Genomic DNA, 27,325 nt, shown 5'->3' on the forward strand with positions numbered 1-27,325 from the left:
ACGTCACCATCTCCGCGACATCACACACTATCAACTGCGTGCCAAATCACCTGTGACTAGGAAACGAGTCTTACTTTGATAACGTTACGTAGAAAACGAACGTATGATGCATGATGCACCGGTGACCGAATTCATTACGACATAATGTACGTCATTGTAGGGTGCCTTGTCTAATGTTATAATAATTTATTGCTGTTACAGACGTAAGTATATTTTTAAAATAACTATCTTGAGACGTAATAACTAGTTCTACTAATATCGATGTCGCCGCGTCTGCGCACGCTGCTCATGATGAAGAGTCCCTCTGTGACTCGAAACTAGTAGAGCTTTTCTCTATTAATGTACGTGAGTAAACCGTGATTTTTTTGTTAACTTAGCCATCAGCACATTTTTCAAGATGTTAAAACCATTTAATTAATTATTTCACTATTATCTTGACGTCTTCAGGGAGAATCTCCTGAAAACGATGACGTATGAAAGTATAAAAAAATATTCTTTACTATTTGTCTTTTAGTCGAATTTTTTTTGTAAATAATCCTACAAATCAACAAACAGGATTAGGTTGGGTTGCTTGCCTGCTGTCTATAAATAACCAAGATCATAAGTTTGGAATATTCACTTATGTCCAATTATGCTGTTAGTCTCACGTGAACCTATTATTGAATTAGGTTTGCAGCCATAATTCCCGACTTCGTCCTACTGAGAATAACAAAATCGTTAGATAATCTGGTAATATAACAGACTCATTACAGGAAACTCTACTGGAAAATTATGTTTAATTATATTATTATAAAAATGAGGCAGAAAAACGAGAAGAGGCCTTTGGTCAGCAATGGGCACTCATATGCCATCATCAACAGATGATAAATCTTTTAAAATATGGATCCTCCATAGTGTAGGATATTTATTAATCTCATTAAATCAATCCTGTTGATCACCAACAGCTTAATACGGGGCAACAATATAATTAATACCTACGGAGTTTAACAAAGCATTTAACAAGCGCATCGTAGACTAGATGCAAATGCAAAAATTGACATTCATTATATATTGACACGGACGACATATATACACACGTTTACATAACGTGTCACCTTCACATGTTTTGCATTTTTAAATGAAATTACTTGAGCGAGTCGCTGGCAATTGAATTGAATTTAAAATTATTTTTGCAAGTAAATAATCGTTCTGAGTTACAAGTACCTACTGTTTGTTACTGAATGCTGAAAACTTATATGAACAGAGAAAGTTTTATTACAAGAAAATAAACCAATAGCTCAGTATAAGGGATGCCATAGAAATTATAAAATGTTTACCTTTGACTACAAGCACTGAGATGATTATGTAAAAAAAGGCACAAGCTACCATAACGCACAACCAGCCAACAAATATACCATATTCAAAAAAATATAAAACAAGCATTTTCTTAATCGAACCCAAATTCTGACGTTTGCAACTATTAAACAGACGGGTCTGGTTCTGGTCGGGCGGCGAAGTGCAGTTTTAAGGATTATCTCTCATTAAAGTACTAACTACACAAATTAACTAAATATAAGTTACAACTTACCACAGCAACAGGAGTGTGTCGTCGGTGAACAAATCTAGTGTTTAGATTATTTTACGATGGAACGAAAACCACATCGTGACGATATTGGTGCTCGATGTTTAATCAATATGAACGCGATCTCTTAGGTATTGCGTAATGCCTAACATTTGGGTCGCGTAGGCAGTTTTTATTACAATATTATGTTTGCAGACAATGCTGGTCGGAGCGACCCCGCGGTGACCTTGTCGCAACCTTACCCCCAGTGTCCCCGCTCCCCGCGCCTCCCACCACGGCCCTCCCAGGACACCGTGTTAGCTAAGCAACCTTGGGACAATCAGGGAAGCTTCTTGAATAGATTTAATTTCAAATTCGCGGCTCAGTTTACATTTCGCACTTTGGTCGGAGTTAAGAAATTTTGCCAGAAATATCTCTTTCATTTTCACTCGGGTGTCGGGATTTATTCATAAATCCATGTTTTCATTCACGCTTTACTGACAAATTGTTTTATTTTATTGTTTTAAACATACAATATTTTTAATGGTAAGCAATTCCAATGACTATACGTATAACCAGACGTATAATGAACATATATTATATCCAATTTTTTGAACTGGTACTTATAACCATTGAACCAATAAACATATTTTAACGATTATAACAAAACCAAAATCACACTTGTAAATCATCGGGACATAAAAATATTATACATCAGTCTGTACATATTACACATTACACACATTAATACTCATAATACAGCACATGTAAGTCATAAATGACAGCGTCGCCTTCAGCTCGTCCTCAATTCATTGCCTCCATACGACCTAAATTCCCGACAGAATCATCTAAACATCAAGGCCGCGGGGGTCGGATAGGCTTTTAAGGACTCAGACAAAGGATCGATTATTTCATACGAGGTCACCTCGATATTAGTGGATTTGGTTCACTACAAGACAGCCGTGCTCGCTACTTCGACCTCATATGACACTATTGTCCTAAAAATCTATTTGTTGAAGCAAGATTATCGAAGGAAAATTTTCCGTTAAGTAGGCAAACTGGGTCCTTCTAGGTGCTTACTAGTTTGTATTGTATATTGTATATGAAACTATTCTCCCTAGTTTTTCTCACGTTTAGTGTGCAATAAAGTAAAGAAGAGTGCAATTAAGTTAAACTGGAAGAGCCCAGTTTTTATCATCATTGCGGTTAGCGAGGAGGTCGAGCCTGTAAGACAATAATCATTTCCTCGTGTAATTTTTCCAATCCCTATCGAACTGGAAATACTAGTTTATAATTGATTTTGTTCTACGCATCACATCTTGACAGAGAATTGTAGAAAAGTTACTATGAACAAATCTGAGCGAGAGTGACTACGCGTCTACGTACGCGCTACGAAGTGCTACGTACGAGTACAGTAAGTGCGTAGCCTAGAGCTACGTACGTAGGTTAATTTTCGAAAATATTTTTGTTTACTAATTTTTATCTAATAAAACCATGTATATTGTTTCAATAAATACTAAAATCTATCTCTTTCATAAAATACCTGCTTAATTAATACCTAAGTAATATGAAGTGTGACATTTGGTAGACATAGAGTTGTGTATACCACTCTTAACTTAGAAAAGTTAAGGTCAAGTAAAATAAGATGCCTTAAAAAAGAAAATGTCAGAAAAGGGCCGAGTTAAAATTACCAACAGCCTGCGGCCCTGTATGAAAAGATTGATGAATGAGGATGAGGTGCAAGAAGTATGACAAAATCGTGGCATTTGATATTCCATGGTCACTCTCATTTTTGGAAATAGTCAAACCAAAATAGTAAATTATGATTATTAAAAGACAGTACTTTTATATTTTTTGTACAATTTAATTTTAAGTGTAAGCTTTACTACGCATGAATATTTTTAAAATTACTTTGCTAATTTATTTTAATGACAACATTACATGATGTTATGGTGTTATTATTTCAAATTGAAAATATTTTTTTTTTCGCTCTAAAAATATCCGGAGACTCGTGTTCTCTACTTCCAGTCCTAAATTCTACATTCGTCGAGTGGTTTTTACAAGTTGGATAGCTGATCAACTTCATCTGATAAACAAATTGACTTACAACTAAGAATTCGATGGAACAAAAACAGCAATTGACAAAAGTGACCGGTTATACTATAAGTACCTTTTTAAAACCACGAGTCGTAAATTAAACCATGATTAATATTTTCTTCTATTACTGACAGATAATGCAGAACTGAAATAAAGACCCCCTACTGCAGAGTGTAAAGTTTTTCTGAATTTGTATCGATAACAGAATAATATAATGTTTAAGCTTATGCAACCATAGACGCAAACTCCAGTAATGAATAAAGTGAATTAATCTCGCCCACTCGCCCACATCCTGTACTGAAGCTTGCACGTGGCAGGTATCGCAATTTTCATTATAAAACTATCTGTTTGACATTTGCCCTTTGCTCACTCTCCAACCGCCCACCAGGAGTCTATAAATGGCATGAAGCTTATGTTCTCGAGAGTTATGATGGAACCCGCAGACCTTTAGAATACCTAACTAAATAAAATACATACATGGTAGGTACAGGGTGTCCGGTGGCAGAATTAGGATTTAAATTTCAAACTATTTTCGAACCGTTAGCGGAGGGGTGGTCGGGGTGGTCTCGTTCGATTCGTCATTCATGCGGATTCCTTAGCCACGATGTCGCAGTGGACAGGTGAAGAACGTGCATTCGCAATCGAAGCTAATTTTAAAGCAAACGATTTCTGTGCTATTGCTCGTCGAAGATTTTGTTCGCGGTACAATATCCGACGGTTACGTGATGCGTCAAGCGAAGATTTGATTCGATTGTGGGTGCGGAGGTTCAGAGCAACCAGTTCAGCAGCAAATAATCCGCGGCCGGGACCTAGTCGAAGGTCGAGGACTGATGACAACAGCACTTGTCGCAAACAGTTTTCGTGATAACCCGCGACAGTCCGTGCGTAAGAGAGCGGCTGCTCTAGGGCTCCCAAAAACGATTGTGCACGAAATATTGAAAAAGAACCTTAAACTTCATCCCTTTAAAATTCAAATTGTGCTAGCGCTTAAGCCTAATGATTACAATTTGCGCAAAAGTTTCTGCGAAACAATGTTGCAGCGATTTCGTACGGTGAACACAATCTTTCGAAGTAATGAAGCCCATTTTCATTTAAATGGAAGTGTAAATAAACGGAACTGTCATTTTTGGTCACCTATAGGACAGAACCCACGATTGAAACATCAACAGCCACTTCACAGTCCCAAAGTGACGGTTTGGTGTGCATTGTCAAGCAGAGGAATAATCGGTCCCTATTTTTTTGAAAATCGTCAAGGACAAGTCATTACTGTGACCACCGTTTCTTATCGGCGAATGCTTACCGATTTTTTCTGCCAAAATTAAGAGAACATCCTGCCTACAGTTCACAGACATGGTTCCATCAAGATGGCGCCACGCCTCACACTGCTAGAGAGACCATAGCGCTTCTTCGTGATTTGTTCCCTAACAAATTAATAAGTCGTTTTGCTGACATCCCCTGACCACCCAGGTCGCCGGATCTTACCCCCATGGACTTTTTTCTGTGGGGGTACCTCAAAAGTAAAGTTTATGAAACCGCCCCATCGACCATCTCAGCATTAAAAGAAAATATCGTTCGCGAGGTTAATGGTATCCCGACGTCCCTTCTCCAGCGAGTGGCGCGGAATACTGAAGCCAGATTCCAAGAGTGTGTCCGACGTGATGGTCAACATTTAGACAAAAAAAAATTAACAAATAAAATCCGCAATTCCCTTCTTTGTTATAGTCATTGAAATAAAAAAAAATATTCTGCCGTTTTTTTATTATTTAATTTTAAAATCCTAATTCTGCCACCGGACACCCTGTATATAGGCATTTCTCTGAATTTATTAATGAGACACATACATTTTAGCACCACTCTAGAAGGAATGAATCTTACTAATGTTAGCAATGCAATTGCTTGTGAGTTTGTGTGTATGTTTGTTATTCAATCACGTCAAAATCACTGAAGGAATCGGAATGAAATTTTCAATAGGGTTTATGGTCTAGAATAATAAAAAGTATCCCTTATACTTTTTATCCCATAATACTTATTTTAGACATACATTTTACTATTTATATTATTTACTTGAGATTTATTTTTTTATTAATAGGACCTTTTGTACAGAACCCTCCTGCAATTAAGATTATAGCTTGTATTGCATCTTAGAACGTAAACTGTAAGTGTATGTAGTACCCAGGGCTGTGAGTGATAATTCAGTCATATAGCCCTTTATACCTCCTACCTACAGTTACGTCACACAATCTGCGACCACCGCTAGCCAGCTTAACGTGACCCGAACCCCCTTTCACGAGGGTGGACCGAGATCAACAGTTGACATTTAGTTGTTACTTGTTATGTTTTGACATGTTCCTTGCCACTTACCTTTTGAAAAATCATTTCCCACATACGACGTAGGTATTGCGTACCTATATACATAACCAAAAAAAAACATTAAGTATTTATACAATTATTTCTCCGGAACGTGGATAAAGGTCACGTCCCACGCAAATCTAGGGAGTTATCGGGTGTGAGGGGAGAGGTGCGGGGCGGTCGGGCACGCGCGGGCACGCCGACCTTGCCCGGCTGTGACTCTGCGACCTTGGAGCCGACCGCCCGCGCCCCCCGCGCCCCTCGCGCCCCGCAGGGGGTGGCAGCCACCCGCGCGCCCACGCGCGCCCCTCGCCCCTATCTCCTGGCCGCCCACGCTCTACACCTCGTGCAAAATTTAATACCTACCTATATATCAGTGCAAGGGCTCATGTAACGAGCAAGGAAATAATATGTAATATTACAATTCCTAATTAAATTCTCAAAGTCGAACACTCAATCAACAAGTTCTTCGGTAAAAACACTGAATGTAAAAAATACATTTATTGTAATTCTGTACTTGCTTCAGAGTTTCCACCATGTATTATAGTTATTTACAGTAGATATGCGAGTGGCGCGGCAATATGGCCAAAAATCTAGACAGTATTAACAATATAATGAACGTAAATACATGTAAATATGTAAGTGTCCTGTTTCCGCGTGAATCGAGGCCCAGCCCGGGCTCGACCTTGTCGGCACAAGGTCGCGGGTAGCCTTATTCGGGGTTTCCGTATACCTACCGCCTGAAGGTCTCTGACATTGACTATTTACAGTACAACAAATACCTACTCTATGTATAACAATGTTCAAGGAACAACGAGCTCGTTTATTTGTGTCACTCAATGTAACAGTGATATAATGGTAACACATACAAACATTATTGCATTCCTAATTATAGCATTGGTAGAGGACGTAGAGCTTTGTGAAATATTCTACAAAGACACTTCCCTTTAGGTCTGATAACTGTTGTCTGAAATCACAAGTACATAATGTGTCATTGATTAATCATTTAAGTCTGTAACCGATAATAATTATAAATGTGTTTGTTGTAACTGATAGCTGAAGTAGTAAAATAATCAGACATTTTAAAAGAGTTTCCTAGAATTAAAACTGATTATATTCATCAGTTTTTGATCATCACAACAGGAACTGAAGGAATGCTGCCTAACACGTGGTTGTGAATGTAAATGCATAAATATTTTTAAATGTTTGAACGTACTTATGTTTAAATGTATACATGTTCTGTATAAAAGCAAAACTTAACTGACATTCTCATCTGCGCCTCTATAAATCATCCCAGTGCAAAATCGATACGCAGGTAGAAGCTTACATGGAAATTTCTGGTGCAATAATTTCCAGGAACAAGATGGCGGTAAAAGGATTATATAGATAGCTGTTGATGTGGAGCCTGCGATGCTGGGAGGTGCGGTTGGGGCGGCTGGGGTGTGAGGCAGGGCCGGGGTTACGCGTGGCAGCGCTCGGGCGGACGTTGCATCCTACCCGCGCGAGTCAAGTGCACGGCCGCGCACTGCGCCGGTGCACCCGCGCCAAATGTCATGCGCCTGGCGACCACCGACCGGTCAATAACATCGGTTACCTCGGATGTCCTGCTACATTTCATGTCGTAAAAGGAAATTGCGGACCCACCCGATGACATCCATCTCATAACTACGCACTTATCATTATACACAATAACTTTACGTAGGTACTAAGCAGTCGTATCACAACATATGAGTAATGTGAATAAATATGCTTATCAACTCACAAAAAGAGGCTAGGACGGTATGATTCTTTGTTATCAAAAATGAAAATCATTATCACTACTGAGGAAAGTCGTTCGTCTAGCCAAAGATTGAGGACGCCTTGATTATGATTTCTGGGCTACTTATATCTGGGTAAAACAAATATATTTATGCAAGTATACTTCAAAATTAATTTTCCCTTACGTAAATGTTGGTTCACGTAAATATATTTTTTTAATTCAAGGATTTAGTTTAGTAAATACGACTTTATACTAATTATATGAATTGAATATTATGTTTAATGGCTTACTCATGAAGATTAAGCCGTAATGACTAAAAAAATATATTGTGGGATTGAGGGTCGTCAGTTTCCCATACTAAAAAGTTTTCTGCCATCGCTATGGCTTGTGTTGATTTTACTCATTTAAAAACCTAGAAGTTTGTATGTAGTTTATGAAATACGAGTACATAGTTTACAGGTAAAGGTGACTTTTTATGCTATGTTGCAGTGATATTTACTATTTTATAGTAGAACGGAACTATATACTAGGCCATTTATAGTTCCGCGTGTTTGAAGGAAGTCAGCAAAAGCACGTTATCATCAACTTCATCTTGATTCTCGACTAACCTGAAGAACCGGAATGGTTTTGTGCGGAATATTTTCCCATTCGTTTATTTATATGAAAAGATTAATTTTGTACGATATTAATGTTTAGTGCCTTGAATATGCGGACGTTGTTCCGCAACCTTAACAGTGGAAGCGGTAGTCTAATACGGAAACGATCCGCATTGGGTCGACAACCGCCACATCCTCCTTTGTATAATTGGCATTTTGAGTAATGCACGCAAATGTGTATCAATGTTTCTGTTCAATTCAGCTCATCCTATATGCACACAGGGAAACCGCATGTGTGCTTTTTATACTTAGTTCAGCAGGGTTGACTCGGCTGGTTTAGCGAAGATTTTCCTAGTGTTTTGCCTATTTTTGATACAAACAAACTCTTTACGCTTAATGTTTCGAAGTTCCATTGAATCCTAGTATATATTTTCATGTTGATTGAAATGTTTATTATTTCTGTGTGTTTTGATAACTTTGTCTGGTAGCCCATTATAGAGCGTTATGTGTTTAATGTTTTCTGAGGTTCATATAATAATAATTGTTATTGTTGGCACTCTGAGTTAAAAAGTTGATAGCAAAGAGAAAGATTTGTAATTAGTACTGGGCCATGTACGAGTATAGAGTAAGTAAGTAAAGAGTTTCAAGAGAATGACTATATTTAATATCTAATCTTTGTGTATAGTGTTTCATCTAGGTTTTAAGTTTATGGCTTTTTAAATTGTGTGTCACAGAACTTTCTACTTCTTGCTGATTCTTTGCGTTGAAATGAAATACATAGGTAATTTTTACAAGATTCTTTTATTTTAGTTCGACAACCTGTCATTATATTAACAAACAAATGACTGAGCACGCTCACATACGCACATACATTACACACAACAAACACACCGCGACCGGCGCTGCATTGCATTTATAAATTACACTTATATAGTCTTAAATTATTTGTCAGTCTATTGCGTGTCCTCTCCTCGACCGGCGCCGGCCACGCACTCACGCTTCCTAATCAAATTATCACATATAATATATTAAAACGATCTGCGAACGATTACTATTAACTAGATTATTTAATTTAAAGTAGGTCGGGGTGGGGTGGCGGAGACAATTGGCTCCGCGGGCCGGTCTCACGCCTCCAACATCTGTGGCATGAAGGAGCGCGGCGGCGAGGGCGACTTCTTGGACAGGTTCAGCGGCGCATCGGCGTCCGATACATCGACTTGTAGAGCCATCACGGGCTGGGGAGCAGGCGACGCGCCGCGGTAGCATGTTAGCAGGCCACCGGTGCGCATCGGGCAGCTTTCTGCGACCGCCTCACCGCGTCGCATGTACTGCTGGATGATATCAGTGCGTTTCAGCTGCTCGGGGGTCATGCGTGGCCCCTCCATCAGGCTTTTGGCCAACACTGAATGTGTGGAGGACAGCGAGGCTCGCAGGGGACGAGGTGAGTGCGCTGGGTGCGCTGGGCTGGCTGGGTGCGGGTGCTGTGGGGGCTGCGCGGATGGCGCTGGCCGCACCACGCGGGCCTCAGCCTCTCCTGTGTCACGGCGCATCGCACGGAACTTCTTGTGTGGCTTGTACGCCTCGTCCATTAGCGACGTCGTGTGGTACAGCGGTGGAGCTTCCAACACACGTTTGAGCACAGGCATGTCGTCGGCAGATGGAGGCGGCCGCCTGTCATCTGAGTGTTCTTCTAGAGAAGATCTCGGGCTTGAGCAGCCGGATCCAGGGCCAACTATCCTTTCGTGCTTTTCATTTCCTGATTCAATACCAGAATCTGTTGGTGAATCTAATTTGCGGTAGCGAGGTGGCGGGCGAACTGCCGTTACGGTGAGACCGTTGTGAGCGAGATGTGCCACGCCGAGTGCCTCCTCGTCTACGGATCCTCGGGAGTCAAGTCGCCTGCGGCCAGCCAATGTGGCGGCCAGCAGAGGCGTACCGCAGTCGCCGATGGCTTCACCGGACTCACTGCTTGACACTGAGCCAATGGGGCTACGAGCCGACTCATCGGCAGTAGCGTCACCCCAAGACATCATACCTTCTTCATCTGTCATCATCTGCTGCCGCAGTAATTCCTTGTGTTCAGTTCGGAAAACTACTAGTTTTTCCGTGTGTAGTGTGCTAAGAGTGCGGAGATCAGGAAGGGTGTCCATTAATTCTCTAAGGAAGCCAGGTCGGTCTGGCCTGTTTTGGGCGATCACCGTTTGCAGGCATGCCTTGAGTCTCGCATGCATCCTTTCCACAAGTTCTACGTTACGTAGTCCGGGTCTGTCCGGAGTGATAAGCACTATAGCACAGAAGAGGCCGATTTCTGCGTCAGTTAAGTTCATTGAGTTCATACGCTCGGCAAATTTGAAAGTGGAATCCACGAGGAACCTTGCATTGGCGCCGTTTTGAATAGTGTCCCGCTTCATGACTTGACCATTTAGACAAATTATACTATCAAGTGGCGCATCGAACATACAGATAAGCCGCACAAATAACGCATCAAATAGTCCACTTTTGAGCAGCGTAAACTTGTCGTCCTGGGTGAGCAGCTGGAAGCCGGGAATCAGTCCAGCGAAGTCTATTACACCACGAATTACGTGTGCAAATCTCTGAGAGAATTCCTTCTCAGACTGTAGCTCTGGCGCCGGATTTAAGGGGCAGGCCTAAAACAATGGAAACATATGTTAGGTATTTCTTATGTTCAAATAATTTCAGCGTTTAAAAGGAATAGTTTTTTTTGTTATCATCGTGTTAAGAGATAGAGGTACTCACCATAGTGGGTAGCGAGTAGGTGGGACAATCGCGAGCGCGTGCACGCATTGTGGCAACGCGTTCCCGCGTGAACTCGCAGGTGTCTAGGTGAGCACGCACCACGCGCGCTAGTAACCGAGGGGCATCGTCTAGCTCTGCAGCCGCTGCCTGCTCGTTTGCTCGCGACGTTGAAGACTGTTGCATCGCTGCAAGGATGCGTGCTTTCTCCCGTTTGGGAACACGTCCGAATCGCACGGCTGTAACAAAGAAAACAAAGTTTAATTTATGCAAAAACCGTCAGTGACCTCAATAGCTCGAATTAAAAAGCGGGCTTGCAATGAACTGGTAACTAACAACGGGAATGTTGCGCAAGGTCGTGACTAAACATACGCTGGGCTGCAGCTGTCGTTAAGTGCGCGCGTGTGCGGGTGCATGGCGGGCCATGTGCACGCGCAGCTGACGCCGCGAGGGTAGAGTTCATCGGCCGTCGCATCGTGCGGCCCACCCTTGTCTGGCGCGGTAAGCTTTTGTAAAATCCGAGGGGAACCCTGAATGCGTCTCGGTTAAGTGAACTAGTTCGAATGACGAGTGACAAAGCGCGAAATGCGAGGTCACGCTAAAAAGTGTTACGACTTTCTCGCGCTAGGCACGCTTGAACCAAAATGTAGTATCCGCCAGGGGCGCGAGCGGCGCTTGCGGCATTCATGCGCGCACGTCGGTGAAAGTGTTTGCGTGCACACCGCACGGTTGAAAACGAAAGCGGAGAGCGCCCTCTCGCCATTTCTCCTGACTTTCGCTGCGCGATGTGGGCCGCACCAGATGCACGATCCCATTGTTCACGACCAACAACATTCATTTTGTTTTTATTCTATGTTGGCGTTTGTAGATGATATCGTTATATGTTGATGTCGTTATATGAAATCTATTTCATTCAGATCTAAAAGTTTCGGGACTATTTGCATAACGTCAGTAATGATTTATGTTAAATTTTGTTTTATTTTTCATTCATGTCGAATTATTTTTATTTTCCGCGGTAGAACATTAGATTTAATTTAAATCAACGCTGTAAGTTTTATTAAGTTATGTTAAATCTGAGTTTCATATGCTAAAGAAATTATTTACAAGATCAATTAGCATAATATAAAGTTCGACATTTATTTATTGCATGTAGAAAATATTTAATTTATAGTTGATAAATGATTATAAAATAATCACCCTAATTTAAATCACATATACTACAGTAAACGTAAAAGGCAACGTTAAAACTCAATCTTAAATGTTTGCTACGCAAAGCGTAGCACGCGTAGTCAAATGCTACGAGATTTTCTATAACTGCCAAATATGGAGAAATATTGTATTTATAAATAAACTAATACTTTCGATAAATTATTAGTTGCATGAACAATATCTGTATATAAAAGATACCTACGTGCATTGTGATATTTCACAACCCCGTTGAGGATCCCTTTGAGAATTGGTAAATCTTCTCCCATGTCGGAAACCATTATAGTTTTTCACTATTACTAGTTCACAGCCAATGGCCACTGATAACTTAGATGAATTGGTAACTTTACGTTAGTTTATGACTAATTTATATTTATGCACGAATATTTAGTGTCACATATCACTTGTAAATTATTATAATATTTAATAATTTGCACATTCACTGTAATCCAATGTGTAGCAGTTATAATCCAAAGTTGTAGTTCGGGGCACCGCGATGTAGTCAGCGGGGTATACTGGAGCAGCCACCGTGAGCAAGTATCGCGTTCTCGTACCGAACTGCGGAGCGACTTAATAACATAGCGATAGCAATGAGGGCTGACGACCGGTGCGCGGGCCGGACTCCCTCGCACTGCGCCGCGGCGCGCGCCGAGCCAACCTTGAACTTGACGAGAGGGGAGCGCGGCGCGCGGGAGGGGGGCGCCGTCAATAAACTCCGCGCAGGCCCCTGCCCCCGCGCCACCCGGCCCCTCTCTCCATCACTTGCGCCACCTACCGTTTGAGCCTTGCCGATTTGACGTGACATGGGAATATTACGGTCGCTTTCCAAATTCAAACTCTTGGCTAATAAAAGTCGAATTCATAGAACATATTGCGCACGTGTTTATTTTTTATTATATTGCACATCTTATGGTAATATTTTGTGACACACTTTAAAGTGACTTTTGCTGTTTTGGAATTAGAGTAGAAGTAACCATTACATCTTTTTGTATTGTAGTCAATTCCAGATCTGCCGAATAAGCATGACCTACGCCATAAAAACAATTTCTAACCACAATTTCTGTTGTCTTTTTGAAAAATCGGCACTGATATAGATTAAAGCCTAATAATTATTTCCGGTATTAATTACTTATTAATTGTACAAATAAAAGTAGTATTTAGGTAACAAGTAATATTTTTTCCTAAAGTAGTATTTCATTATAATTCGGTTAATTTAGTTCCTACACAAATCTCATTTTCGAAATAAAAACTAATCCACAATTTCAATGATTGTTAGTTCTTGCAAAAATATATTGGCGCTACTGTAGTTAACCTCACGCGCGCCATCTGTTATCGAGTAGCTGAACTGTTGTTACTAATGTACTACGCAAAGAAATTGAAAATCAACTTTTCTTATTTGTTTCTTATTAATTTGTAATTAAAATAATATTTTGCTGTATTCACAAGGAATATATATTTAATCGATTTGAAAATATTTGTATGATCTCCTGTTGGATTATTTTTTTATTGTTTGGTTGTTTATTTACTAGTATGGTATTTTGTTTACATGAAATATAGAACGTTACTATTTTCCTGTAAGATATAATGTGTTATCAATTATGTTACCAATGATAGTTACGTTGAATTGTTATGCGTTTGGTTATAACCTGTATGGGACAACTAAGTGAGGTCATCGAACTTCATAACGAAAGTGAAAATATAAATTTCACTCTCGCTCTTACGAAATGTGCCTTTCTCTGCTTTCACCGGCAAAGCAGGCGGCGCTCAGCGTCGCCGATGTGAGCGAGTGTCGCAACGAGTGGAGCGGGGCGGCAATGTATAGCGCGGGCGTCGACCCGCTTAGCGTGCGCTCACCCGCGCTTGCATAACCGACCTCCCACACTGCGAGTTGTGCCCCACGCCCCGCGTCCCCGCGCCGCTCGCGAAATAGGATCTGTCCGCAGAACAGCACGCGCGCGCTGCACGTCGCCGTGCTCGTGCGGCATACTTGGCGACTACAAGGCGTGCGCGCGCCCGACCTTCCCGTTGCCAATTTCGTATACATATTGCAACCCAGCGTATGTTGACCGATATGTCACAACCATGTCATCTGGTCATCATTCAAGATATTAATTTTTAAGTAATATGAATGAATAATTTGACATAAAATCTGTTTCTTAATTTTTAAGTTTGACAAATTGCGAATTTAGGACACAAAAATCAGCAAGTTTTGATGAAAATATTGCAATAGTTTTAAATATTCTAAAGAATTAAGTATATTATGAACTTTGAAGTTTAATGTTTTTAAACATTTATTGTTTGTTTATTGCAATATTTACATTCAAATAATAAAAACAAATATTTCAACTTACCATCTCTGCTCATGCCCACTGCGATGCATTTTTTCAATCGGCAATATTGACACCGATTTCTGTTGATCCTAAGTATGGAGCACTGTTGGTTTTTTGTACAGGGCCTGTATTGAATCTTCTGTTGGATGGACCGCCTGAAGAAGCCCTGGGAATCACAGCGGCAGTTAGAGTCTCGCTCGTTGTCGGAGCCGTCGTCACTGGAGCATCCCGAGTCACTGGACTCGCGGCGCCCTTCCAGCATGCTTACTAGCACCGAGTGCCGCTCGCGCAATTCAGCGCCCGCGCCACACGACATGTTACGCACCATTCACTACCACTGACTGCCCACTAACACCACCACTCTCTTCGCTAACAGTGACGCGATGTGTACGTGCAATAAAGCTTTCGCGCACTGCACCGACACGGATGGCGGTCGACAGCGGACTGTGCGGGCGCTGCGTGGCGCGGCGCACAGTTACCCGCGCGACCTACTTGCCGGCCGCCGACCCACCCGAGAAAGTGAGAGTGCCCCCGGCCCCCGCGCGCGCTCCTAACGGTCCACGTCGCTCTAGAATGCGTCGCCGCCGCTGCACCGGTGCGCCGGATATAGGCCGGGCGCATCCCGGTGGCGTCGCGGCGCGCGGCCGTTCACCCCGGGTCGTCGACCGCTCGATTGCACAACCGCGGAGTCTTCCCCGCATGCCCCTCGCGCCCGGGAGCCGGGCTGCAGCCCGATTAGGTCGACGACCGGCTCTACGCCCGGTGACGTCAAGTATGCGTCACGGCCTACCTCAATGCGCGCGCGCTTCCCTAGGGGCTGCACTGATCCAATTTAATTAATGGACCATTACACCACAATGCACTAGTGCATGTTATCATAACAGTTACGTCCCAATGTTAATGTATCAGACTCTATCATTGCTCATATTATAGGTTTATGTAAATGTTTATTATTTATTTTTACTACTATACCCGATATTGACAAATATTGTTTATTAATTAGTATCTGAAATATCTGTGTATTTTAAAGCATGGTTGCATTGTTATAATTGTGTAAAATGTACATATTGTATTACTTTAAGGGGCATTTTCAAACTTGAGATCAAATTTTTTCAGTATTAAGGCAATTTAAAAGTTACCTATGACTAGCTTCAATCTGTACTTAGGAATGTTTTTATAGCTATTTTATAATGTCTCGTAATAATGGTAGTACTAGCGAGCGCAGAGGCTGGTGCGGGCACGGAATTGGCATAAGCGGGCCGCGCGGTGTTCGGGTCGGTGGCCTAATTTCGCGCTGCCATCGATCCATTGTGCGCTGTGCGAGTGGCCCATAATTGGTCGCAGCGCGGGCAGTGACCGGCCGTGCGGTCATTGACCTCCTGCCGCGAAAACAAAACCTTCTCCACCCGATTCACTGAACCATACTTTGCGATTGCATACTCACGTTCATCTTAAACTTTGAAAAACTTGAGTCGGAACGATCTACCATGAAGTATTTTTAATTAAGTTTGTAAACAATACACGTATAGAGCGAAATAACCGAGAGCAGCAATCATCAATTATATTATTAGATCTTGTAACGAATTGTTTTCAGTTGTATTGTTATCTAAGTAGAACGTATTTCTTTTAAATTGAATAATCTTAGTGCCAACGACCGCTAAGTAATTAACACGGTGACTCCCTTTCGAGTCCTAAAAAATATTCGTTCAATATGTGTCCGGTACTCACTAAATTACATTGAACGCGTAAGTAGTCCGATTATTTTAGGTCATTTTGATAACGCAATGATTCAAATTTATTTGTCAGCGTTGCTATTTATTGAAACGTGTACGTTTATAAATGAATCGGTGTTGTAAATTGTGAATTACTTAACCTTTTTTGGTTGTAAAATCTCAGAATTATGTGCTGAATTTATGAGTTGATTGCTGTATATTGTGATAGAATTTTGGTTGGTGCTGATTTAATGCATTTATTTACTATAAGTGTAGAGTATTTTTTCATTTGTTGACAAGAGGATTCTCGTTTTTTACTATTTGGTGAGTCATAAAATGAGGGATTTAACCATGTATAGTTATAAATAGGTGTTGTATTGGTATGATTTGAGCTGCGCTTTGGATTTGGATTTAATGTGTGCAGTGGAAATTGTGTATTTTGCAACATACAGGCAATGACAAATTCTGCGACTTATGCGAGACGCCGTGGTGTTGCCGCGCACTGTGACGCCAGCTAACGGTGCAGCGGACAACGACTCCGTTAACACCAGCTTAAGCTCAAAACATGCTGACGCATTTCATCGCTATATTTCCGAGGAAGCGACCGCTGACCGCCTGCTAAAAGTCCGCTTTACGTGCCTGGCGGGTCGCAGATGTTTACTTGATAACATACGTGTGACTCACGTCATTGTGATTCATTTCCCGTTCACGTATCGCAGTTTTATTCTTAGTAACTAACGTAACTCTTATAAGTGGCTTGCTGTCCCAATTGCAACATGGCCATAGTAACTTCTAGATGTTAAAGATACTAAAATGTTGGCGAGTTGCAAAGCTGGTGATTCAACTACGGGTACTGTAAAAACTGTACAATAAATGCAGATACGTATTTTATGATCTAAAATCTGTATATTTTATGATCTAAAATCTGTATTAATAGTTTCAATTATACAATTTATTTGAACTAAATAGTTTGAGTAATTATTTGTGTATTTAATGTTTACTAATAACTAGAATGTAGCTCATAAACTAAATTGTTGGGTAATACCTATTTCAAATTGAAACATGAAAACAAGTTGTTATTGTAGCTATTGACCATGTTGATAATATAATATAAATAATACAATAGTTCGACGGTGTTGTTTAGCTACGATACGTATTTAAGTTCGGCTTAAGAATTAATTCTTCACTAGTTCCAATATTTGATGCTATATGAACAGGAAATCATAAACGTAAACGCAACAGTCACCGCGCGATGTTCTTAATAAATAATATGACTTGGGATCAACGAACTTATAAGCTGACAGTTCAAAAATAATGTAGGTCACGTTCACGTAGCGCGTACATTCGATGCCCGTAAAAGTTGTTTACGACGAGAAGAGGCGGCGCGAATGTACGCAGCTTCGGGCGCGCAATGCTAGCTTGCGAGGTCGACGGCCGCTCGCCCTACACCGCAGAATTGGTGCCGAAAAAATAAGCGACCCACAACGCACGGAAATTATGTCGGCCAACAACGAGAACAAAGAAGTCGGTGAGCTCTTCCGACGTAGCAACTCAACGCTCCAAATTTTACAATTTGTTTCATGACTCAATTTTATAAAAATAATCATTAATGGAATGTTGTATTTAATTGACATAATATGATTATTATACGTACAATAGTTTGATGTAATCGCACAAAAAAAAACGATTGTGTTACAATGTAGTTTTTTAAATTCCTCGTAAATAAACAAATGCATGTTATGGATACAGTGCAGCCACGGATCATCAATAATAAATAATTGATATTATGTTGATTTGAAAAAGTGAATAGTAACATTGAGTTCGTTGACTTTAGTGCGTACGGTCGTACACCCGCACCTCATATCGTTATAAAAATTACACGCTCACTCGTCGTCATTCATTCATTTAGTTTCCGTTCGTAGCCACAACACAAACTGGTGGCAGCACTGTTGCGCGCCGAGCGCCACGACATCTAGCGGCGAGTAGCCGAACCTTTTATATCAGTTGCGCAATCACGCCGCTAGCTAGCGCTTTTGGTGGAGATTGTGGAACTAAAAGTTTTACGTAAAACTGTTTATGTATTGCAAAAATACTTATGATGAATGACATGTTTTACTGACTTTATTGAAAATTGGGATACTACAAAAAATATTTTGAGAGTTATTTATTTAGGCATTGACCGCATTTTTTAAGATTTAAAAATATTTCAACATAAAGTCCTCATTAAATATCTATAAGTTATTAGATTTTTAGGGACTGTATAAATATGACCCTATGATAGTACATTTTGAAAGTGCGCTGCATGGTACTCAATTTCGTAGCCCTGAAGGACATGTTTTGTTCCGATCCTATCCCAACTGAACTAAACCAGTTTACTACACTTGCACTTCTATCATAATCTACTTTCTCGCTTTCACATTCATAAATAAAATCGACTTAAACTTCTAATATATAGAAAATCCTTCAGATTTATGGAAATTATATTCTTAACGAAGGCTGTACGATATGTTTGAGGAAGTGATTATGTTGCTCTTGAACGCTCACCGGTCACGTAATTAATTGTCTGCTTTCACTAACAATAACCTTTAGAGTTAGTACGTGATAATTACGTTTCTCTTAATTTCTCAATTTAATAACAATTTACAATTATTATGCGTGAGTGCGTGAGTTATTGATATTCTAATTTCCTTACTTTTTACGTCGAATGTCGATCGTACTATTTACTGGTACTATATTATAAGTATTAAAACAATAGTGAAACCTGCCGCAACATATGGTATGAAATGAATAGACAACAAAGTAAAAAATCATAATAGCTCGTCCACTTTAAAAGGATGTTTCTATGCGTCTCGAGTACTCCCTCAAGTGTTTACAATCAAGGGTCGTCAGCCAGTGGAAGGAATGGGGAGTCATGTGCTGCATACATAAAGTCTACAGCCTACAGTGCGGATGTACGACGGATATTACTTTATATTTACTGCTTTACATATTATGATTGACGTAAATTGGTATTACTTTAACCTTATTACTGATTGTACCACCAGTCGGCCACCTATTATTTATTAATACACATTATTTGACTTTTTATCTATAGTTTAAAGGCGACAGCCGGTTCCCGTGTGATTGTCCCGACGCGACGCAGGTATTGAAAATAAAATGTTTAGAATTGGGGCGCAGGGGTCTGACCGTCCGCGTCGCCCGACCGAGGCCAGCAGGTACGTACCCGTTGACCCAAAAACCATTCCTAATACAAGTTCACACGATACTTCTTTTTTTGATTAGTTCATAAACAATGTTCGGGCGCCGTGGAAGTGAATTACATTAACATTTAGTAAGTAAATAAGGTCATCTGGTTGGAGTTAGTGTAGTGAGTGTTCAGAGATTGTGTTCCGCGTGTCGCGACCTTGGTGCTGAATGCTGCTGCTAACTCGCACCTGCTGCAGAGACAACTCGAGCGGGGGGAGGGCGCTCTCCTCGCCGTGTCACCCGTACGTACTTCCTACTTCAGATGCCCAGACTACCCGCATACCACACTCAATTTACCATACTAATTTCATAATAACGGCGAGTTTCTGATATCTTCTGTTACTTTATTTATGACGTATTAGTGGTGGCAGTCAGTGTACACAATTAAATCGACAATGGTGCTAGTGAGCATGTTGACAACGACAACATAAATTGATATTCATTACAGTAAAAATAATTTTGAGATATTTACCTTGCAACCTTCACAGGAATGAACGCCATAATGAAATCCACTAGCTTTATCGCCGCATACGCGGCACAGCACCGTAGTACCGTCAAATTCTGCAACAAAACATAGAGAACTGTTATAGAGACCTGTATACGTAATGTGCGATAAATTTTATAGACGTTTCAAAGATTACAGCGTTAGTTAGCTCGTGCCAAACATCCTGAGTTGTGTTACAAGACGGGCGTGTGTAACAAACATCGCCGCGAGTGCACGTGACCTTGTGCTCTGTGCCACATTAGTACGTGTGTGAATAATGACTCGCTGACTGCTGGTCAACGGATATTTTGGTCAATATCTGTGTTGGAACACGTAATTTTCTTATTGTCTTATTCGTCATGATTGCTTATCTATTGATCAATCAACTGGCCTATAAAAGTCCAACTCCAATATCTCAAAATAATTTAGCGTAGGATCAAACAGAAGAAAATATGCACAGAATAGTTGCATTGTGTGGAGAGATGCAGCGCAGTGTTGATTTTATCAGTTGCAGTACACGTGAGGCGTGATCGCGTGATTACTAGCTTGGCTTTCGTTTCAACTCATAACATTACCTCACGATAACAGATTTTGCAAGCATTTTACTGCCTTCTGATTTGTGTGAAAAATTCATAATACTGTTTTAGAACAGTAAAAAACCAAACGCGTGTATGCTTTGTGTCGTCTTTAAGGCATTGAATAATACAATACCAAGTATAAAAACTGCATTGATTGTCTGAATACTCATACTACGAAGTATGATGTATCGTATTGCAATTTGCAACTCACAGTATTGCGTGCCTCAAGGTGACAGACACTTATAATAGACATTTTAGAAAGTCTCTACAGAGTCGATGACCCCATCTTCGTAATAAACAATGTTAACAAAAACAACTAACTTTAGATAGTGCCCACTTATCTAAACTATGTAATATTTAGTTAAATAGGTCAAACGTAACATGTTCCTACAACATCATTATCCAATAAGTTAATGGTATCAACAATTAATACAGAATTGTTATCGTCGTGTAAATATGAATCCGAGACTGCTTAACGATGTTAGTAATAATGGTTAATAGGTCACAGATAGACAGCCCTCGGCAACAACAGGTGTGCGGGAGCCGGGCGGAGCGGGCGCGGGCGCTCGGTAGCCCCGCAGCCCGACCAGGAACTGGTTCAGGCGGCGCCCCGGACTGCTCTCACTTTCCTCTTCCAGCCGTTTGTTTATTTGTTAAGGGAGCGAGCTCGCCTTTTGGAAGGAACTTTCTATTTCTGGCGCACACCACTCGACGCGGGTCGATGTTCGACGCCGTCGCTTTCTATAGTTGTTACTTTCTTTTTCTAGAGGCGGTATAGTCGCCCTCGCCGCAATAATTTCGGTCTCATCTCTCGTTACAGTGTCAGCAATGCATGGTGGCGACGGCGCCGCTGAGTGGGGAGCACAATAGAACAGGGAAAGCAACGTGAGACGTAACTGGTGCAGTTGCAACAGAGGCAGTAGCGTGCAGCCATTTCTCCTCGTATGATGCAACGCGCGCGTTTTTCTGGGTGGCGTGTGTGAGAGTCGGTCGTTCGTTACGTCAATTAAAAGGCGAGGAAAGTGTGCGAGAAAGTCTCTCGTCCACGTAACGCGAATGCCGGCCGAGCGTGCAAAATACTGACGCGGCGATCCGACCGCTGCGTGGATCTGTGTCACGGCGATGTTTGTTTGTAAATAATTACTGCTTGACGACGACCAAAATCACGTTTCATGCTTTATTTCCTCGTTATTTAACACGTTTGTTTTATCTTCGTAACAGTGGTTTCAATGTTATTGCTAGTTCATGTTTGAAAACGCATCCAAAGATATATGTCAATATAGTTGGCAATGTGGTATTACGTGCTGCAGCGACTAGTTTATCATAAATTATGTGCGAGTAATATTGTGCTACACGCATTCAGAGAAAAGTAAAAGTGGCGTGGTGAGGCAGTTGTTGTCTCCAGCCGCGTAGAACCTGCTCACGCGCACCTATTACTTGATATTACTAGGTTCTTACAGCATGAGAAAAGTGGAAAAAGTTTAGAATCATTAATTTAATCATTGAAAGGGTTGGCATTGAAGCCTGAGGCATGAGTAACGGTTGCTTCATTGTTATTAAGTTTGATTTTACATGGGAAAAAATCACAAAAGCGATCGATAAAGAGCGATAAGATCATTAGGAATCGATTGCAAATATTGGAGAGTTCCCCGCAGTCACTTGAGTTGCTACCCCACCGTTTATACTTAGAAAACTATTGACATTGTTGTACAGTGCGTATTGCACAAAGCAAATTTAATTGTTTTTCTCCAGCCCTTCCTGGTACAAATGTTCAACAATTCATCCATCAAATATTCGTTCTGCAAACGATTTGACGTTACATTAAAAATAATTCAGTATTTTGCTAGCTTTGTACCCTTTCATCGTTACAAAATATATCATTAATCAGAATTTGAGAAATCGTAATTAATCTAGCATGAAATACTATTGTGTCTTACTATTTTTACGAAAAAAAACGTGTACTTATTTTTTTTTAATATTTCTAACATTTTATTCTCAACAAAGAATAAAATACCTAACTAATTAAAATGTTGTTTTTTCATAACTAAATTATTATTTTATATTTTATCAAAACTTTCTTACATGTTGAATGTTGATGTTACATTTCATTTCAGATGGATGTTATGCGAAACTTGAACTTGAGTCAATATAGATACATACTTTAATCAAGTACTTAAATAAGTATCAACAATTAATTAACGTATGCGGTAACAACTTGTTGGCAATTATAGTATCAATATAATATAATAGTTAATGACATAAAACATATTGGAATATCAATAATCAACCTACTTCAATCAAAAGACCTAGTAAAGTAAAACTAAGCTGACACTAATCAATAACTGAATGAACGTGTTGATAAACAATAACAAAATTATTTACAACAAAGATTAACAAGTATTATAAGTATTACAACACAGTTACGACAGAACTATGTTATAATGTAAATAAACAAGCAAAATGTTTGTATCAAATGCACTACCTATATGCAACTCTGGCTCCCGTTCCTTGTGCACCGGACTCATCAAATTATGTTCAGCCGGCGTAGGCGCATCGTAGCGCCCGTAGCTGCTGTCAGGAGACATCACTAAAGTCATTTATATTGTTTGTACTTAAAACTAATTATTTGGTCCTCCCCCGCACTGCACTACACGTTAACCACATGGAGCCCGCTGGCTTGAGACATTAAAACGTCCTGCGCGCTGTAACACTGAATATAGGACAGGAGTGCATGGGCCGAGGCGCGCGGCCGGCACGTCGAGGGATGAAGGTCGCTCGTCCCGCGATATAGCCGCTGCACGCGCCGCGTGCGTCTCACTCGAGCTCGATCGACGAACTGAGCGAGTGCCGCGCGCGCTCCTGCTCGAAGCCGTGCGAGTCTCCCCTTAAGAGTGAAAGTCTGCAAAAAGATCAGCGCTTCGTGCGATACAATCGCTTCGACGACGAAGCGTACTCGGCTAAGCGAAATTCACCTCTATAGGTCGGCTAAGCCTGTAGTTCTACGCTTCGGAGCGAGGATCGGCGCGCTTCGAACTCCGGTCTCCGAGGTCATTGCCGCGCCAACGGAGGACCAATCACGAGCACGTTCAGACGTGCGCGGCGAGCGATTGGAGGGCTGACGGCTCCGCTCCCCGCGGCCCGCGCTCCAGCGCGAGTTCGAAGACCCGAACCTTGCGGCTCACCGCGGCCAAGGTCGCGCGAGAGCGGCACCGACAGAGAGACTAGCGAGCGTTCGAGTGGGACGTAGCCGCTGCCGGTTGCGTCACACTACGAAAATATTTTTGGTGATGGAACGCGAGTGAACTTGAACACGAAATCGAGCTAATGGATGTCGAGCGCGGTGTAGGTCGCCGCGTGACGGACTGACCCGCTGCCGCACCGCCCTGCTTGCCTGCTTCCCTTTGACCATACACTTCCGGGGTTTTATCGCTATCATTACAACAATGCTTTTGGGATGACCTGTTACAGTCTGATTGTTCTGTAACATGTACCTGACTACTTAGTACTTGCTTAGGAATATTATTAATACCTACGTATAAATATTAATTACGAGTGTCTGTACACTTTAGGCGTTAAAAAATAATTAATATTAATGTAAGAATAGTTTGGAATCAGTAGTTCGCACACTGCTTTATTGTTGCAAAATAATATTGAAATGGCCTCGAGTATGCATGTCGGAGGCACGTGACATGTCATCGAACAGAAATGTAAAATAAAAGCACTAACTTAAAGCTTGGGCGACAGAGTACTAACGTGAGGATGATTAATGAGAACTAGGTAGATACCTACATAATAACAAGGAACTTTGTGTAACTCTACATAATACGTATAACCCACCTTCTTGTAATTGATAAACAAGTTTCTTTTAACAATAGGTACATAAACACGACTTTATATAACACTGACGTTATAATTGTTGCGATAGTGGAATAAGCGTCCTTATGTGAAGGTTCATTAGGTGTTTATTCGGTTGCGCGAGTAGTTATTTACGCGAGATAAAACGAGTGGCGGTGGGCGTCGCGGCGGGTGAACGACCTGGAAATTTTGGCGCAGGCCGGTCAAGGCCAGTGGCACGCGGCGCGCAGGCGCTCCTCCACACAGCCTACTGACACTGGACTACTACACTCTTTCTCTCGAAATTTCTTCTAGCGAAATTTATGTCAATCCCAGTCGACGTCTATCGCTGTAACAAAATAAATCTAGATTCCGTTCGTTTTCAGTTTTATAAAACACAGTATGAGACTAAAAAATTGGCACACCGACATTCTACATATCGATATAAATACTTGTACAATGAATAGGTGGCTTGTTTTTTTTTATATTTATACTTTCATGTTCTAGGTTAAGTATTTCAGGAATCAAAACATTGTGTGATCTAAATATCACTATAACACAGGCACACTGTCCATTTTCATGTACTTGTGATAACGTTATATAAGAGAGAAAGAGAGATTAGATATTTATCTATTCGAGATGTTTTGTAACTTTTCCTTATAACTCTTAACATTACTAGTCTTGGTGTTAAATATAAATGTTCGTTATCTTATAGAAACCAGTCTGTATAGCTTTGAGAACATTGTCTATCAAACAGAGGGGTTCATATGTTTGCCATCAATATCAGCAAAAGGTGTTCATATTTTTTACATGTTTTAGTTTTGCTTGTAAACTTTCCCTTTTGCACATTGTACACCTTTGAAAGGGTTTCGCAAATATCCTCCTTCTTAATATTTAATTGTTAGATGGATAGTATAAAACGTAAATAGTATTACATTACATCTTCTGTCCAATCGTACACATTAAGATGCGCTTATAATATTCTTATTAAAGAACCAGGAAAGTAATATGAACAGGTATTAATTAGTATTTAAATCATTGTACATTATATTTATGAACAATAAGTTTGGGTCATCAAAGTTATTTGTTTTAATGACAAATCAACTTCTCTGTCCCCTGATCCCCTTAACACAAAAGGTAAATATTAAAAAAAACAGCGACATGTGTGTCGATTAAAACGTGAAAGTGAATAGGAACCCAGTTTTTTACTTCCTTCCGCTGCCCTCACTTTTAATATCGGGGTGCGAATATCAAATTTCGTAGCCGACTTTACAAAAAACTGTTCAACACGATAACAACTTTAACTTATTTAAAATATGGCTTATAGTCGTTTGTCACTTAATATGAAAAAAACTCGAAGCCGATATCGTCAGTCGGTAGCCACATGTATAGTTTTGTATTGTTCATTGTGACCGCAGTCGATGAGGCCTGATGATCGCGATTGATCGGCCATTTTTTAACGAAATAATAAAAAGTAGGCCGCATACCATATTGTTTGCTATTAAGGGTTTCTCTTTTTTTGTTTTTCCGGATTACTCTTTTATGATTGCAAATATTGTAAAAAATAACTTATTAAATAATAAAGGTGGTGTAAGTAAATACCGCATGAACATTAATGTTTTGCATGGCAATAACATCATACTCCATAAAACATGTATATGATTATGAGCTTACCTGTAGAAGACGTCGTTTAACAAAATAAAAGGCAACAATAACCGAGGGGCCAGCCGGTCGGCCTTCCCTCGCTGACCGAAGGACACAGGGACAAAAGCGAGCGTGCCTGCCCAGCCTCCTAACAAACGGGACTTAGCACCTTATTTACACCGCATCCATTATCCCACTCATAAATTAGTTTAACAACTTTTCAAAGAATGTGATCAGTGATCCTTTTGACAACTGACAACAGCTAGGGCAAACCGTGAAATATGATCCATCAACGTAAATGCATTTGAATAAGTCATGATAAGTTAAATTGTCAATTCACGCGTCTCAACTCGCAAGTGACACTTGCAAGATACAGGAATAAAGTGAACAATGATGTTTATATCTGAATACGGTATTTATCTGAATATTGTGTTATAATGGATGCTTAATTTATATTCCGTATTCCCATATTAAATTTTGAAAACAAAGTGGAAAAGTTGAGGCGCAGTATTATTATTGTAATCGGATGCTGGCGGCCTGGATTCGTTTAAAAGTTCTGCGAAGTCACGAGGAGCATCGTTGGCGATTCGGTCGAATCGGAGTGGTCCGAATGTTTGCAGCGAACAGTACGCGGTCAAGGCCTCGCTGAGACGGCGATTACACCCGATGCGCGACGGAAACACGATCCCACCGCCAGACTGATTGTTATTGTAAACCCACCAGTATTTGATTGCCGAGTGTGCTTCTTTATAAAAATGTTTTGATGATAATGTACTGGAGTACTACCTATGTTTTATTGTTACGTATTTAAGACTAGTAGTTCTATTTATGTCTGCTAATTACTTAATGAATTATAAATAGTGGTTATTATATATTCTTATCATGATAATTTCATAATAATAACGTTTTTTGACCATACATAAAAAATAATTGGAAGGATTTCTGGTGACAGTGTTAAGATAGTTGTTTGTTTAATGTAAGTTAATTAACAGATTATACATAAACATAACATCACAAATGTGAAAAATAACAGGATATATTTGCAGTTTAAAATTAATAAAATTTTCAGGCGAGAAATTTTCGGTTTCATGTCCGAAACAATAAAAATAGTTTATAAATTGAAATGATGGTAATAGCGGTGTTGATTGGCGAAGAGTTCCGAGCTGTGGCGAGTTTTTCCGAAGCAGTGCGAGGTC

At 40.5% G+C, this 27,325-nt stretch overlaps 1 protein-coding gene across 6 annotated transcripts in view; it reads right to left on the bottom strand.

Moving 5' to 3' along the window:
- Positions 1 to 9,123: 9,123 nt before the first annotated feature.
- The window catches only part of LOC118267232 (ecdysone-inducible protein E75), a 91,950-nt gene continuing 73,748 nt past the window's right edge, over positions 9,124 to 27,325 (bottom strand). For 3 of the 6 annotated variants that reach the window (XM_035581095.2, XM_035581096.2, XM_050703300.1), the window contains exons 2-5: positions 20,062 to 20,150; positions 14,653 to 14,797; positions 11,099 to 11,334; positions 9,124 to 10,989 (exon numbers count right to left, since the gene is read on the bottom strand). In XM_035581095.2, coding sequence (XP_035436988.1) covers positions 9,466 to 10,989; positions 11,099 to 11,334; positions 14,653 to 14,797; positions 20,062 to 20,150 — 1,994 coding nt within the window. In that variant the 3' untranslated portion in view covers positions 9,124 to 9,465. Of the gene's footprint in view, positions 10,990 to 11,098; positions 11,335 to 12,506; positions 13,014 to 14,652; positions 14,798 to 14,956; positions 15,157 to 20,061; positions 20,151 to 23,133; positions 23,507 to 27,325 lie in introns of those variants that run through there. The other 3 variants (XM_035581097.2, XM_050703301.1, XM_035581098.2) reach the window with 3 other exon arrangements.

This window comes from Spodoptera frugiperda, chromosome 23 (genome assembly GCF_023101765.2).
Source record: "Spodoptera frugiperda isolate SF20-4 chromosome 23, AGI-APGP_CSIRO_Sfru_2.0, whole genome shotgun sequence".
NCBI classification, from domain to species: Eukaryota; Metazoa; Arthropoda; class Insecta; order Lepidoptera; family Noctuidae; genus Spodoptera; species Spodoptera frugiperda.